General features: G+C 38.2%; 1 protein-coding gene across 1 annotated transcript in view; it reads right to left on the bottom strand.

The window, feature by feature from the left end:
* Nucleotides 1–294: 294 nt before the first annotated feature.
* Nucleotides 295–15,193, bottom strand: part of LOC150089740 (transmembrane protein 72) — a 110,143-nt gene continuing 95,244 nt past the window's right edge. Inside the window, exons 5-6 of the mRNA XM_090368775.1 lie at nt 14,635–14,740; nt 295–539 (exon numbers count right to left, since the gene is read on the bottom strand). Coding sequence (XP_090224901.1) covers nt 449–539; nt 14,635–14,740 — 197 coding nt within the window. The 3' untranslated portion in view covers nt 295–448. The remainder of the gene's footprint in view (nt 540–14,634; nt 14,741–15,193) is intronic.

Below are 15,193 nucleotides of genomic sequence, written 5' to 3'. Positions count from 1 at the left end.
GCGTGTGTGTGTGCGTGTGTGTGTGTGTGCGTGTGTGCACGCGCGTTTTAATAATTATTGTTGCTTTTTAAATAGAAGCAAATACCTAAAATTCCCAAGATTTCCTCTTAAAAAAAAAATTTACAAAAGTAAACTTTTCCGTGAGAATAAATTTCACTTTGTATATTAAATGTATCCCCCCAACTCTTAAAAGCAAATGACAGCACAAGTAGTTTCTTTCCATATTTGCATGCAGAAAACAAAATATCATTTTGGGGAGGGAGATTCCCTGAATGTAAAATTGTTTGTGTTCACAATATTCTTAAATTGTTTATAAAATCTGTTTTGGTTCTTCAATCTTATAACCTACATAAATTATTGTCCCATAGAAACAACTGATACTCGCCATCATGCAAGTTGTAGATACAGGATTCATATAGTACAGGAATCCAAGCTGCTCAAAAGCGATTTATACTTCAAGGATCTGCTCTTGATCTCCTACATTTTCGTTGTTTGGCTCTGGAAGACTGTCATCAATTTCCTCTTGCAAATCATCAAACCTTAATGTAATCAAGGGAAATATTCAATGATATTTAAAAGAAGACAAGTTATTGAATATCTGTGGTTTCCAAAATATTTTAAAAGTATGCATTTTAAAAACTTTTCAGATATCAGAACCAAAATCTGCCACCTATATAATAATTATAAAACCAGGTTTACAAAGAACCTATTCAGTGGAACTTCTTTAACTAAAATAAAAATTTGTACATATACTATTATACACTATATTGCTAAAAGTGCCCAGTAACTGTCTGAACTTATGACTCTACAAACAAGAATTTTGATGACAAATCTGGTTTACAACCTCAAAACTTGATATTACGAACCTTTGTCTCAACCTCAACAAGATAACATCTTTTGAAAGTAAAAATGAATGAGAATGAAATACTTTTCAACAGATATAATATTCTGCAGTATTACATCTGTTCCTTATTTTGTTGTTCATCTAATGTAGAAAATGATTTTCTTGATATTTACTGCATAGCAAATGTATATCATTATTACAAAATGAAATTTTCAGAAAAAAATAATTTTTAAAATAAATAAATAATAACTATGTATTATAAAAACTCAAATTCAACAACTTAATGCCAGTCCACTGCCAGATTTTGAAATGAAACTTTATCAACAGTTGCATCATCGTTTCTATCATTGAATTATATATATATATATATATATGTCCAAATTATATAAGTTATAGTGTAATGTAAGTACCTTCATAGTTTGAAAATCGATGTAACCCCTGACCAACAGTACCTCCAGTATACATGAAAAATTACATGAAAAATATAACATATTAGGTTAATTAACATAATAAGCCTTACATGGGAACCCAATTTTGCAAGAGACTTTGTCGAGGGCTAAACCCCTACAAAATAGATACCCTTGTTAGATTGAGCCATCGGTTTCTGTTATCATCTGCCTGTATACCAAATCCAATACCCATAATAATGGATAATTTAAAATTAAAATTTAAAATTATAGTGAAGCTATAAATCAGTATAAATCTAGCCGTCCAATATGGTGAAAGTCTAACCAAAATTTGTAAGAATACAGGCTGGATGATATTTAGCCCGACTGATAGCTGCAACATTATAAGCACAACTGAGAAATTATTAATATTTGCTGAACAATTTGCAGAAAAATAGCTAATTTAGCTAATTAAAGGTGAACGGAAAGTTATATGTAACACTTAATAATTTTTTATATATTTGTAACACATAATAATTTTATATATTTTTACAATTTAACTCCGGATTATTTGGATTCTATATATATATATATATTTTTTTTTTTTTTTTTTTTTTAATGAAAACCCCAAACACAAGGAGGTATTAATTAATACCTCCTTGGGTTCGAACCATCGAACCCTGTGGGTTCGATGGTTTGACTGTTGATGATCCTGCTCAGATAGCAAACAAACTGAATGAGTATTTTGCATCTACATTCACACATGAGGAGTTATTAAGGTTTGAAAATGGCAGAAGGTTATCAAATTGTAGTGGGATACTTAATGATTTTGTAATAACTGAGAGCAAAGTGGAGGAGAAATTGTTGAAGTTAAACATAAGAAAAGCACCTGGGGTGGATGGGATCTATCCAGTTATATTAAAGGAGGTGACAAAGCAACTAAGCAAACCCTTAGCCATAATTATGAGAGCATCCTTGGATTCAGGGGAGGTCCTATGGACTGGAGATGTGCAAATGTATCCCCAATTCACAAAGGGGGATCGAAGGGTGACACGAGTAATTACAGACCAGTTAGTTTAACTTCTGTTCCGGGTAAAATAATGGAGTCGCTGGTTAAAGATGCATTGCAGGATCATCTAGACAAGACTGCAGCAATAATTCAGACACAGCATAGGTTTGTTAAGGGAAAGTCTTGTCTGACAAATTTGATAGGATATTATGATGTGGTTACAAAGGAACTGGATGCAAAAAATAGTTTTGATATCATATATTTGGATTTCAGGAAAGCTTTTGACACTGTTGCACATGGAAGACTATTGTACAAATTGGAGCAGAATGGTAGTAAGTTGCTACAATGGATAAAAGGATGGTTAAGTGGGAGAAGGCAGAAGGTGGTAATCAATGGGTGCTGCTCATCATGGACTAATGTTATTAGTGGAGTCCCACAGGGTTCGGTGTTAGGTCCACTGTTGTTTTGTATATTTATCAATGATATTGATGAAGGTATATCAGGCTTAATGTCGAAGTTTGCAGATGATACAAAGGTTAGCAGGGTTGTTAATGACAGTAATGGCAGTGTGCTACTGCAACAGGATCTAGATAATTTGGGCAGATGGGCTAAGAAGTAGCAACTGAAGTTTAACCTTGACAAATGCAAAGTACTGCATATGGGTAGAAGTAACCCCAGAGAAACGTACCAACTGTGTGGTACTACACTTAAGGTGGTAGAAAATGAAAAAGACCTGGGAGTAATTGTGCAGTCAGATATGAAGTTTTCTGAGCAATGCAGACAGGCTACCAGGGCAGGTCATGGGGTTTTGTCAATGATATATAGGAATTTTGCTAGCAGGGAAAAGGAGGCGATTGTCGTTCTGTATAAGGCAATGGTTAGGCCACACCTTGAGTACTGCATACAGGTCTGGAGGCCTCATTTTAGGAAGGATGTAGATTTACTTGAGTGTGTACAGAGAAGGGCAACAAGATTGGTGAGGGGTATGAAGGGATCCTCTTACCAAGAGAGTCTTAAGTTCTGCAAATTACAGTGGCTGGAGACTAGGCACCTGTGCGGTGATCTGATTGAGGTATATAAGGCCTTGAATGGGTTGAGCACGCTGAATTCTAATGGGATCCTTCCCCTTGTTCAGATTACGAACGTAAGGGGGCATAAATTCAAATTAAGAAAAGACAGATGTAGAATAAATGTGCGGAAATTTGCCTTTAGCCAGTGGGTGGTTAATTGCTGGAACAAACTTCCATCTGTCGTTGTGGAAGTTGACAGGTTAAATAAATTTAAGGAGGAACTGGACAGGCGTGATCGGTGTGATTTTTCTATTTTATTTTATTTTTTTTTGGCTGATGCTGCATAAGCTCATACAGTTGCTTTCTTGCATCACATGCCACTACTACTACTACTACTACAGTACCAAGTGCTGTGCATGGGCTGAAGGTTGAGAGGATGAAAAGAAGAAATCTATTGATATTAGAATTGAATTTCTGTAGAATGAGAGAAAATGATCAGAAAGAAAACTGGTGTGAAGGGAGGTTGTTCCAGAAAATAGAAGCTGAATGAATAAATGAGGAAGAAAAAAAGTTGGTCCTGTGAGTTAAGTTGGATAGTAAAAGGATGTTGACTAGTTGTGGCAACGGACTACTTTGGAAGAGGAAGAGAGAGCATGGAGCGTGGGAATTATAGAAGCCAATTCAGAAGAACAGTGCCCATGGAAGTATCTACAGAAAAAGCATGCAGCAGAAACAGAATGTCTATGAGACAGAGAATGGAGAAATTCTATTAGAGATGAGTCATTAATTAGCCTAACTACCCTCTTTTGAATGGAATATAGAAGCTTGAGAGATGTTTTGGGAGTATCTGTACACGCTCAAGTAAATTGCAAATCTGCCCTAACATGGAATATAACAATATTTCATGTTAGGGCAGATTTGCAATTTGCAATTTGTACAGACTGTACAAATTGCAAATTTGTAACAAATTTGCAATTTGTACAGAATGAACAGCTGTTTGGAAGAAAAGCATTGCTGAGAGCAAAAGGGAAAACCCAATTTTTTAGATGTAGAGGAAACAATATTTGTAATGTGCTTATACCATGAGAGATTAGAAGTCAAGGTAATCCCCAATAGAGATATATGATTTTTCCAAGAAATCAGAATGTCATTGAAGATAAGCACTGGAGTAGAATCTCTTTTGATATAAGAGAGAACTCAGTTTTAGAAAGACTGAAATCAACTAAGTTATTTGATTTGTCCTACTGAAGAATTACCCGGAGATCAGCATTTAAGGAATTGGTAGTGGATAAGCGATGTGGAATGCAATGTGCTATCATTAGAAAAACTATGGATACGATTTCCAGTCAATGGAAGGTCATTAATATACAAGAGAAAAAGAGTGGGAGAAAGAACTGAACCTAGGAGAACACCTGCATTGGTGGAGAAGTTAAAAGACAGAGAACCATCTACCATCACTTGCAGTTAGTGGTCAGAGAGAAGCTGGATATCCAATTACAAAAAAACAGTTGGCAAACCATTAGATGGAAGCTCATTTAGAAGACTTTTATGCCCAACACAATCAAAAGCCTTTGAAATGTCAAGAGCAACTGCTTGAGTTTCACCAAACGTTTCCATTGAATTTTTCCATAGATGGGTAATTTGTAAAATAATAAGAAAAGTTTACCTCAACATAGTATGTAGAACACTTCCGTATGATACTCTCCAGAAAATAAAACGAAAAAATCGAAAAACTTACATTAGAGTAACAAATAATTAAAAATCAATTGAACACAATTAAAAATAAGAAAATTAATTAAAAGAATTTAACAAAAAAATTGCAAAATGATTTTCCTTCCTGAAGCTGACAACCCTTTTCGACTGATGTCGTTGTTTGTTGTTTGTTATTTGGTTTTTAGGAGCATTAGCAACTAAGGCCATATTGCTCCTGGGATATGCGGTGGTCATTCCCTAACCTTTCCGCATCCTCCGTATTTGGTGGTCACGGTCTCGAACCCCGGTCTAATCAAGAAGCATGTGCTACGCACTGCCACTCCTGCCCACCTGGCTATGGAGGCGCCAACTGATGTCGTGATCACAGGAATGAAAATTACCGAATAGGAGTGAGCATGAAACTTAAACAGGAATTATTTGTCTTTGCGCATGCACATAAAAGCCCAGCAAACATTAACAGAATTCTCGGGTAATTTAATTTCTACAGTTTCTACAATTAATAGTCGCGTATAATTACGTTGGACACTAAGTAATTTGGTCTCGTTAAATAAAAAAGTATGCTTTTCATTAACGGTGTGAAAGGCTAATTCTGACGCTGCAGAACGAGAAGCAAAAACTGAGGCCACATGTTGATTAACACGAATATTCAGAGGAAACCGCGTTGAACCTTGGTAAGGCGAGTCGCAATCACCGCAAGAAAAGTTGTATACCAGGTCATTAATTTGTGTTGCGAACGAGGAAAGGACTGAGCGATTGTTCAGTATAGTGTGTAATTTTTGTATTGGCTTGACCAAAATTTTAAATTTGGTATCTTTAAAGAATCTGTTAAGCTGTTCGTGCCACTGTTCAACATCTAGTGTGGACTGGTTAATAACTGCATTACAATTGTTGCAAGCTTTGTGTAGGCAGAAAATAAACCTGAAGATAATACAAGTCAATTGCAATATGCAACATTCTTATCTTGAACAGACTGGAAATTTTGTCCTTTATCTAAACCTTAATTTAGATAAAGGACAAAATTTTAAGGTGGAGTGTGGAATAAAAGATTTCATTAGTACAAGAATAATTTCACTGACAATCTCATTCAAAAGGATCATCCCATTTTGCATTCTTGTAATGCTGTTGTTGTTGTTGTTATTTGGTTTTTAGGAGCATTAGCAACTAAGGCCATATTGCTCCGGTGCGGTGGTCATTCCCTGACCTTTCCGCATGCTCCGTATTTGGTGGTGATGGGCTCGAACCCCGGTCTAATCAAGAAGCGTGTGCTATGCACTGCTGCTCCTTCCCACCTGGCTACGGAGACGCCTCTTGTAATGCCAAACAACACAAGGTTGAGAATGACCACAAGAGAAAGACTCCATTGAAGAAGAGACCATAATCAAGTTGTGATCTCAGTTACCTAGAGGACCACTCACTTTGACCATGTATTGAGAAAGATTGTTTGTTATAAAAAGATCAAGCGTGTTGGCTGTGTGGTTAGGATTGCCTGATATTCTGGTAGGTAAATGAACAATCTGTGTGAGGTCATTAGTAATTACAAAAGCCTCAGCATCTCAACTAGTTAGGTCTCTGTGTGAATAGAAAACTGAAGGCAGTTGGAACTGTGAACATTAAAATCACAACGGAAAATTACCTCAATGTCAGGAAAGTTCGACTGAAGAAAGTCAAGTTTTAAAGAGGGGGGAAGTCAGAGTTTCAAGTGATTGCTGGAGTTGGGAGAACAACAGAGGCAACAGATGAATTTGACAGAATGTGGTAGAGAGATTTGAAGCCAGAGAAGATTGAAAAGAGGAGATTCCAAATTACTGTCTCTGACAGGGAATATCAGAACAGACATATGCACAAATGTCACCTTTTAAGCGAAAGGAATCACACATAAAGCAAATAATTCTGACAACTGATATGAGCAGTGGTTGAATCAAATGATAACTGCGATTCTGCCAGTAAAAGTACATGGAGTTTAGCAGACTGTAAGAGGAAATGGCCATCATTGAGATTAGAACTGAGACTACATATGTTTGTGAAATGAATGAGGAAGTGTTTGGGAGGTTGAGATCTTTTCACAGATAAATTTGTTCTATTCAGCTGCTGACGAGGCTACTAGAGACGGTCGTTTTCAAAGCCGCTAAGTGGATTTTTCTTATTTATTGATTTGAAATTATTGTTTTTCTAAAACTTTTGATTTAAATTTAGTAGTATAACATTATTTTGTGATTTTCTGATTAATTTGGTGTATTTATTCTTTACTCGGCCTTGTAATTGCATAAAGGTATCGGTAAAGGTTTCCACGTGTTTCAACTCCGCTAACCGTTCGTAATTTTCCCGCCTTTGTGATACGATATACCGTACTAGATAGCGTTAGTTGAACTTCGTTAGCAGTTAAATTGTACGTTTAAATAAATACATATAACGACTTAGATTACAAACGTAATATAATTAATTTTTTTTAACATAATTAATTATACATATAACCACTTAGGTTACGTAACATAAATAATTAGTAAAAACAAATAATTAATACATAACTTGATACGAAAGTTATATAAAGGGATTTCGCAGATAACACTCGTTACTGAAACGTAAATATTTCGTAGATAACACTCGTTACTGAAACGTAAATATTCCGTAGATAACACTCGTTACTGAAACATAAATATAGCGTTATAACTGTGTTTGGATACAAGTTTAGGATTTAATTTTGTACAGAAATTGAAATTTTATTGAAAGTAAATCTAAATCATGACTCAAACCAGAGCAGCAAAGCAAAGGGCTCAAGCTAATGGGAATGCTGTGGCCCAGGGGAGAACTGAGGGGGGCAGTTGTCCTCTGAATCACAGCCTTGTAAGATGCACTATTTGCTTGATGTTTGCGGAGCAGTCAAGTATGGGACATGATACTGCCATGGGGGATGTCTTTGTGTGTGTGTGCGATGCAAGGAGTGTAAGGAGATAAGGCGACAACTCAGCGTTGTTATGGGCCTATATGAGAGCTTGAAGGATAGGGTGGATGCCCTCGAAGGATTACAAGTGAGGGGCCCATCAAGCTCTCAGCTGCCCACACCAATGCCAGAGCTTGCACTTGGTCATCGCGGAACACAGCGGCAACCCCCAAGGCAGAATGCGCTGGTCCCAAAGGAACTAGTAGTTGTTGGTGACTCTATTGTCAGGGAAACGGGAAACATGCTTTGTAAAAAGGATAGGTGGAATAGGACCAGGGTATGTCTGCCAGGGGCAAAAGTTGATGACGTTGTAGAGCGGATATCATCTTTTAAGGGCACAAAAGGTGATATAGTTGTACACGTTGGCACTAATGACATTAAGAGTAGGAGACCGGCGGAATTACTTGACAAGTACAGGTCACTGATGAAAAAAAGCCGTGAATTAGGGTTGAAATTGAAAGTGTCTGCAATTCTGCCCAGACACGATAGGAGGGAGTATATGATGAGAGCCCTGTCAATCAATTCGGCCCTGGAAAGATTGTGCAGGGCTCAAGGGGTAGAATTTTTTTCAGCCTGGTCTGTACTTGTTAACAGGAGAGACTGCTTCTACAGGGATGGGATACACTTAAATAGAAAGGGTGCAAGAATGTTTGCTGATGCTATCGAGGCAATGTTAGGTGGGTCGGAAAACTGCTAGATTGGGGGGATACAAGGACTAATAGATTAACAGTAGCCACTGGCAGAGGTGAAAGTGATTCTTGCACTGCTTCTATTGGAATGAGCCGCAGCCTGGAAAATAAGATGCAGGATATTTCAGAGACTGCTGGGAATCATTGGGGTACAAGTAAACACATGGGTTGTGTTAGGGTAGCTAAGAAAAAGAACAGGTGCTGTATACTTGTGTGTACACCAATGCTAGGAGTTTAGTAAATAAATTTGATGAATTTGAGGTATTGCTCAAAACATCAAAGGCAGATATTGTGGGGATTTCAGAGACGTGGTGTCACACAGATATAAGAAATGCAGAACTGGAATTTGGGGAGTACAATGTCTACAGAAAGGATAGACAGGATAGGAAGGGAGGAGGGGTTATGCTATTAGTTAAAAAACACATAAAATCCAAGGAAGTGAAGCCAGTCGACATCGCTGGACAGTGCAGTGTCGAGTCAGTTTGGTGTGACATAAGCATTGGGAGATCAAAATTGAGAGTAGGAGTGTGCTATAGGCCTAATGACTCTGATGAGTATAATAAGAAACTGTTCGGAGAAATAGAGTGGGCCAGTAAATCAGAGAGTCTTATAATGGGGGATTTTAATTTCCCAGATATTGACTGGAATTTGAGGGCTGGTCACTCACACAGTAGCAAGGCTTTTGTGGATTTATTGGATGATTGTTTTCTACATCAGCATGTTCGGGAGGCAACTAGAGGGAGTAATACTCTTGATTTGATTATCAGTAGTGATTCTTCATGCATTAAGAATCTGCAGATAAATGAACCACTTGGTGGCAGTGATCACAGTGTGCTGAAGTGGGAGTTACTCAAAGAGGTAACTACCATTAGGGGTAAAGGGAAGGGGTATTGCTTTCGTAAAGGCGACTACAATGGACTGAGACAGTATTTAAATTCTATACAGTGTGATCAACTGATGATATTGCCAACAGCAAATTCAAAATGGGAAGCATTCAAAGAACTTATCGTGGAAGCTACTAGGCTTTACATACCAACTAAGAAATATTGTTCAAGGTTTAGGCCTAAATGGTTGTCAGATGAACTAATGAGGCATATGGCAGAGAAGAAAAATGCATGGGATACATACAAATTAACACGTGACACGGACGCCTATGATAGATACAAGTTGATCTGTAACCAAGTTACAAAGGAGGTTAGGCAGGCGAAGGCAGATTACGAGAGATCCTTGGCAAGGGATGCGAAGAAAAACAGCAAAGAGTTCTTTACTTATGTAAACTCTAGAAGGAAGGGGATGAATCAGATTGGTCCACTTGAGATCGATGGGTCAACTGTTGATGACCCTGCTCGGGTAGCTAACAAACTAAATGAATATTTTGCATCGACATTCACACATGAGGAGTTATTCAGCGAGGGGAATGCCAGAGGTGTATTCAACTCTAGCAGTAAGCTAGAGAATCTTGTAATAACTGAGAGCAAAGTGGAGGAGAAATTGTTGAAGATAAACACAAGAAAGGTACCTGGGGTGGATGGGATCTATCCAGTTATATTAAAGGAGGCAGCAAAGGAGGTAAGCAAACCCTTAGCCATAATTATGAGAGCTTCCTTGGACTCAGGGGAGGTACCCATTGACTGGAGATGTGCAAATGTGACCCCAATTCACAAAGGGGGATCAAAGGCTGACACAAGTAATTATAGACCTGTGAGTTTAACTTCTGTTCCCGGAAAATTAATGGAGGCACTGGTGAAAGAAGCACTGCAGGATCATCTAGACAAGACTTCAGTTATAGCTAGGACACAGCATGGTTTTGTTAAGGGGAAGTCTTGCCTGACCAATTTGATTGGATACTATGATGCAGTCACAAAAGAACTGGATGCAGGGAATAACTTTGATATTATATACTTGGATCTTAGAAAGGCTTTTGATACTGTTGCACATGGAAGACTGCTGCACAAATTGGAGCAGTGTGGCATTGGAGGCAAGTTGCTGCTATGGATAAAGGGGTGGTTGAGGGGGAGAAGACAGAGAGTGGTAATCAATGGACACTGCTCATCGTGGACTAATGTTATTAGTGGAGTCCCTCAGGGTTCAGTATTGGGGCCTTTATTGTTTTCTGTATTTATAAATGATATTGATGATGGTATATCAGGCTTAATGTCCAAGTTTGCAGACGATACGAAGGTTGGCAGGGTTGTCAAGGACACTACTGACACTATGCTGCTGCAACAGGATTTGGAAAGGTTGAGCAGATGGGCTTCGAGGTGGCAAATGAAGTTTAACATTGACAAATGTAAAGTACTACATATGGGAAACAGCAACCCCAGAGCAACGTATCAACTCTGTGGTACTACACTGACAGTGGTAGAGAATGAAAGGGACCTGGGGGTGGTGGTGCAGGCAGATATGAAGTTCTCTGAGCAGTGCAGACGAGCTGCAAGAGTAGCTCATGGTGTATTGTCAATGATATATAGGAATTTTTCTAGCAGGGATAAGGAGGTGATTATTCCCTTGTATAAGGCAATGGTCAGGCCACACCTAGAGTACTGTATACAGGCCTGGAGGCCTCATTTCAGGAAGGATGTAGAGCTGCTGGAACGAGTACAGAGAAGGGCAACTAGATTGGTGAATGGGACAAAGGGGTTCTCTTACGAAGAAAGGCTTAAGTTTTGCAAATTACAGTGTCTGGAAACTAGGCACCAGCGGGGTGATCTGATAGAGGTGTACAAAGCCTTGAATGGTTTGAGCATGCTCAATGCTGATGGGATTCTTCCTCTAGCTCAGAAAAATCACCTGAGAGGGCATAAATTCAAATTGAGGAAAGACAGATGTAGGATAGATGTGCGGAAATTTGCCTTTAGCCAGCGGGTGGTTGGTGGGTGGAACAGACTTCCATCCCTTGTCGTGGAAGTTGATAGCCTAAATAAGTTTAAGGCTCAGCTGGACAGGTATTTCGAACGAACAGAGGGGTGAAGTGGAAGTGGTTATTTTTATTTATTTATGTTACTTTTTTTTTTTTTTTTTTTGGCTGATGCTGCATAAGCTTGCTTTCTTGCATCAAATGCCTCTACTAATGCTAATGCTAATGCTATTAGTTTGACAATTCTTGAAGTAAGAAAAAGTAGGGAAGCATGTTATATGAAGTAATGAAATTTTTGGATATGGGGCACATATGGCAAGAATATACCCAGCCCCGTGACATAACGTGGCCTTGACAATGCTCCCCCATATACACACTACCTCCAGTCACCATCTGGCAGAGTAGAGCCAGCGAGATTATACACTAGCTGATCCGGAAGCCTCCTGGAGGGTTACTAACAGGTTTGGCCCGGCGGACCACCTAGCAGCCAACCTACAAACACCATTTTATAGCCGTATCCTTGAAATGCAAGGAAGATTGAATCTCGCCATGTGTATCATATACCTCAAAAGACATCAATCATACTGCATGATGGGAGGGTTGTTGAAGCTTTGCTCTGAGGATCAAACATTTCCACCATTTCAAGCCTCCAATAAGTAAAATGGTGGTATACGTTGGTTGATGAGAGTGATCTACCACCTAGTATTGCCTAGTAACATAGAGGGGCAGCATTCCTCTGTCTGATGTGGGTGCTACACCTAGACTCGCTTACGTTTGTTTGCACCTGGGTGTTTGCCTCCAGTATGCTAGGTGTAGTATTTCAGGACTTGCTCATGGGGGTTATACCCAGTTACTAACAGTCCCACTATCGTGAAGGTGCAAGCAGAAGATATGGCTGTCAAAGGCCGACCGAATTGTGCTGAAATTAGGTCCACTTGACTTGAGTGTCACCAGAATTTCAGTTCCATCAGCATTTTAGACTCCCAGGTAGCAAGCCCAGCATGATGACCTAGGAGAATGTCTGTGACAACCTCAAGGACCATATAATTCTGCTAGTGACTCAATATGTAACATCCACAAGTACATTACACTCATTTTTATTATGTCAACATAACATGACAAACATTCTTTATATAACTGCAACAGCACCTGAAACATCTGTTCCAATGATTTCTCTGAAGAAACCAAACTGAATCTGCCCACTCTCTGGTAGATCTGTTTTTACAACACTGTCATATCAGAAGTCTTTTCCTGCAAAGCACTCCTTCACTGGTTCAAACTGACGGAATTACTAGCTGTAAGGCATGTATCAGGGAAGCTGTTATTGTAGAGAAGGAATTACTCTCCCTCTGTGAGCAAGCCATTTCCTCTGGATGACTGTGCAATCTTGAACTTCTGTACATTGTGAGGGATGCATTTTGCTTCCAGTCTGTCAATGCTAATTTTCATGCTCATGGAAGTCATGAAGTCACTTCATTGCTAGTGAAAATGCAATTGAGGAATTGGTGACTTTCCACAACAACTTTGAAGGTAACACGCAGTTCCATTCAAAACACTATGTTTTGCACTTAGTTGCTTAAGACCCACCTTGCTGGCACATTCTGATATTCCAGCATAGCTTATTTGTAAATAATGTCATGTGTGGTTCTGGTGGATAAGTTTTGCACTCACAACAATCTCATGCAAAGGCACTCAACTCTCTACTTGCACTAGGCCTGTTACATGTGCTACATTACTGTGTACTAATCGGGCACACTCATTATATTCATAATGTCTGGGTCAAAAAACTCTTGACGTTGGTAATAGATAATTGACTGCTGTCAATTCTATGCACCATGTCTTCTGCCCACATACATACCAAAGTCTTGCTCTTTTAAAAATCCTATACCCTTGCCTGAGACCAGCTAATGTAGCTTTAGAATTTATAGAATTTAAAAAAAAAGAAAAGAAAAGGGCTTCTTAAGGTTCCTGATGTATTTATGTGATTCAAAGGCCAAACAAACTGGTGAAAAAAAACTTGCTGCATTCTGCAAAAAGCTTTTTCTGCTTTTGTGTTTTTTTTAGTATAAAATCTTTTCTACAAACTGTAACTTAAAAATTCCACCCTGTATGATGCTCTTGCATTTATATTCATAGTAATTACATAATATATAGAGCCAGACCCTCAGCTAGAACTTTGCACCTGTCACTGAACAGGTACAGTGAACAATTTTCTCAAACATATGTTATAATGGACTCTGTAGCAGAAGAGGTACAGAGTCCATACTGCAAAGAAAATATAGTATAAAATTAGTTTGACTAATCATAAACTACTCTTACACAATAGTAGAAGTAGTAGTAATAGAAGCATGTGATGCAAGAAAGCAAGCATATGGGCTTATGTAGCATCAGCCTGAAAAAAAAAAAAAAAAAAAAAGAATTTCACATAACCATTCCCTCTAAAAGTTTGTCCAGTTCCTTTTTGAATTTATATCAGCTATCAACTTCCACAACAACAAATGGAAGTTTGTTCCAGCAATTAACCACCCGCTAGTTAAAGACAAATTTCTGCACATCTATTCTACAACTGTCTTTCCTCAATTTGAATTTATGCCCCCTCAGGTTAGTAATATGAGCAAGCGGAAGAATCCCATCAGAATTCAACATGCTCAACCCATTCAAGGCCTTATACACCTCAATCAGATCACCTCACAGGTGCCTAGTCTCCAGACGTGCAATTTGCAGAACTTAAGCCTTTCTTGGTAAGGGAACCCCTCTGTTCCCCTCACCAATCTTGTTGCCCTTCTCTTGTACACCCTCAAGCAACTCTACATCCTTCCTAAAATGAGGCCTCCAGCCATTCATTGCCTTATACAAAGGGATAATCACCACCTCTTCCCTGCTAACAAAATTCTTGTATATCATTGCCAACATCCCATGACCAGGCATGTGCTCCTGCAATATTATAAATGGCATACTTAAGTTAACAATTTCCACTGGTCTAAAATAAACTATGGGATCCCTCTTCTATTTAAAAGGTGTGCGTGTGCGACCTTAATTTTTAAGTCCCCTCTCCTTCTCCCAGCCCTGTTAGAGACAAACATACTGTTCACAATCCTTCCATAACTTTCTGTATATCATATATTATGCATATTCACAGATATCTCATATATTTATTCCCATCACTATAAAAAATATTAAAAACTCACCTATCATAAGAGTTTTCCTTCTCTGATAGTAATGCATCTTGAGTAACAAGGCGAGTTCTATAAGTGAGGATGAGATACAACATGGCAAGTATGACGAGCATTACTCCTATAATGTAAAATTATCATATAAGTTCTATAAAGTGTTAAAAGTTTTCATGCATTAAATATATCATCAATATAATATTATCAACATCCATTTTAAAATACTAATATGTAGTTCAAAATCAAACCACTAAGAAATACAATCAATACCCACAGAGCTGTTTCTGAAGACTGTTTCTGAACTTCTTAAATGGAAAAACATCCTAAAAATTGTAACTAATTTAGCATGGAAATTACCATTTTGTTTGTTATGTTTATTCAGTTTAGAATATAGAGGTTTCTTAAGTATATGGTTCGTATATGGGCATCCTTCAACACTTTGCTAGATGGAAGTCACAGCTGATTCTTTTGAAATTTACAAGGGCTAATTTTCCCTTTAAGAGATGGCCTTTGTCGGTTCCTTGATTTCTATTTCATTTATTGTAGATATGGTGCTCTTTCTTTGGTGGATGTTAGA

The sequence above is a fragment of the Mastigoproctus giganteus genome, chromosome 2 (genome assembly GCF_048544385.1).
Source record: "Mastigoproctus giganteus isolate SK-2022 chromosome 2, ASM4854438v1, whole genome shotgun sequence".
NCBI classification, from domain to species: domain Eukaryota; kingdom Metazoa; phylum Arthropoda; class Arachnida; order Uropygi; family Thelyphonidae; genus Mastigoproctus; species Mastigoproctus giganteus.
This window is presented reverse-complemented; position numbering and strand designations above follow the sequence as displayed.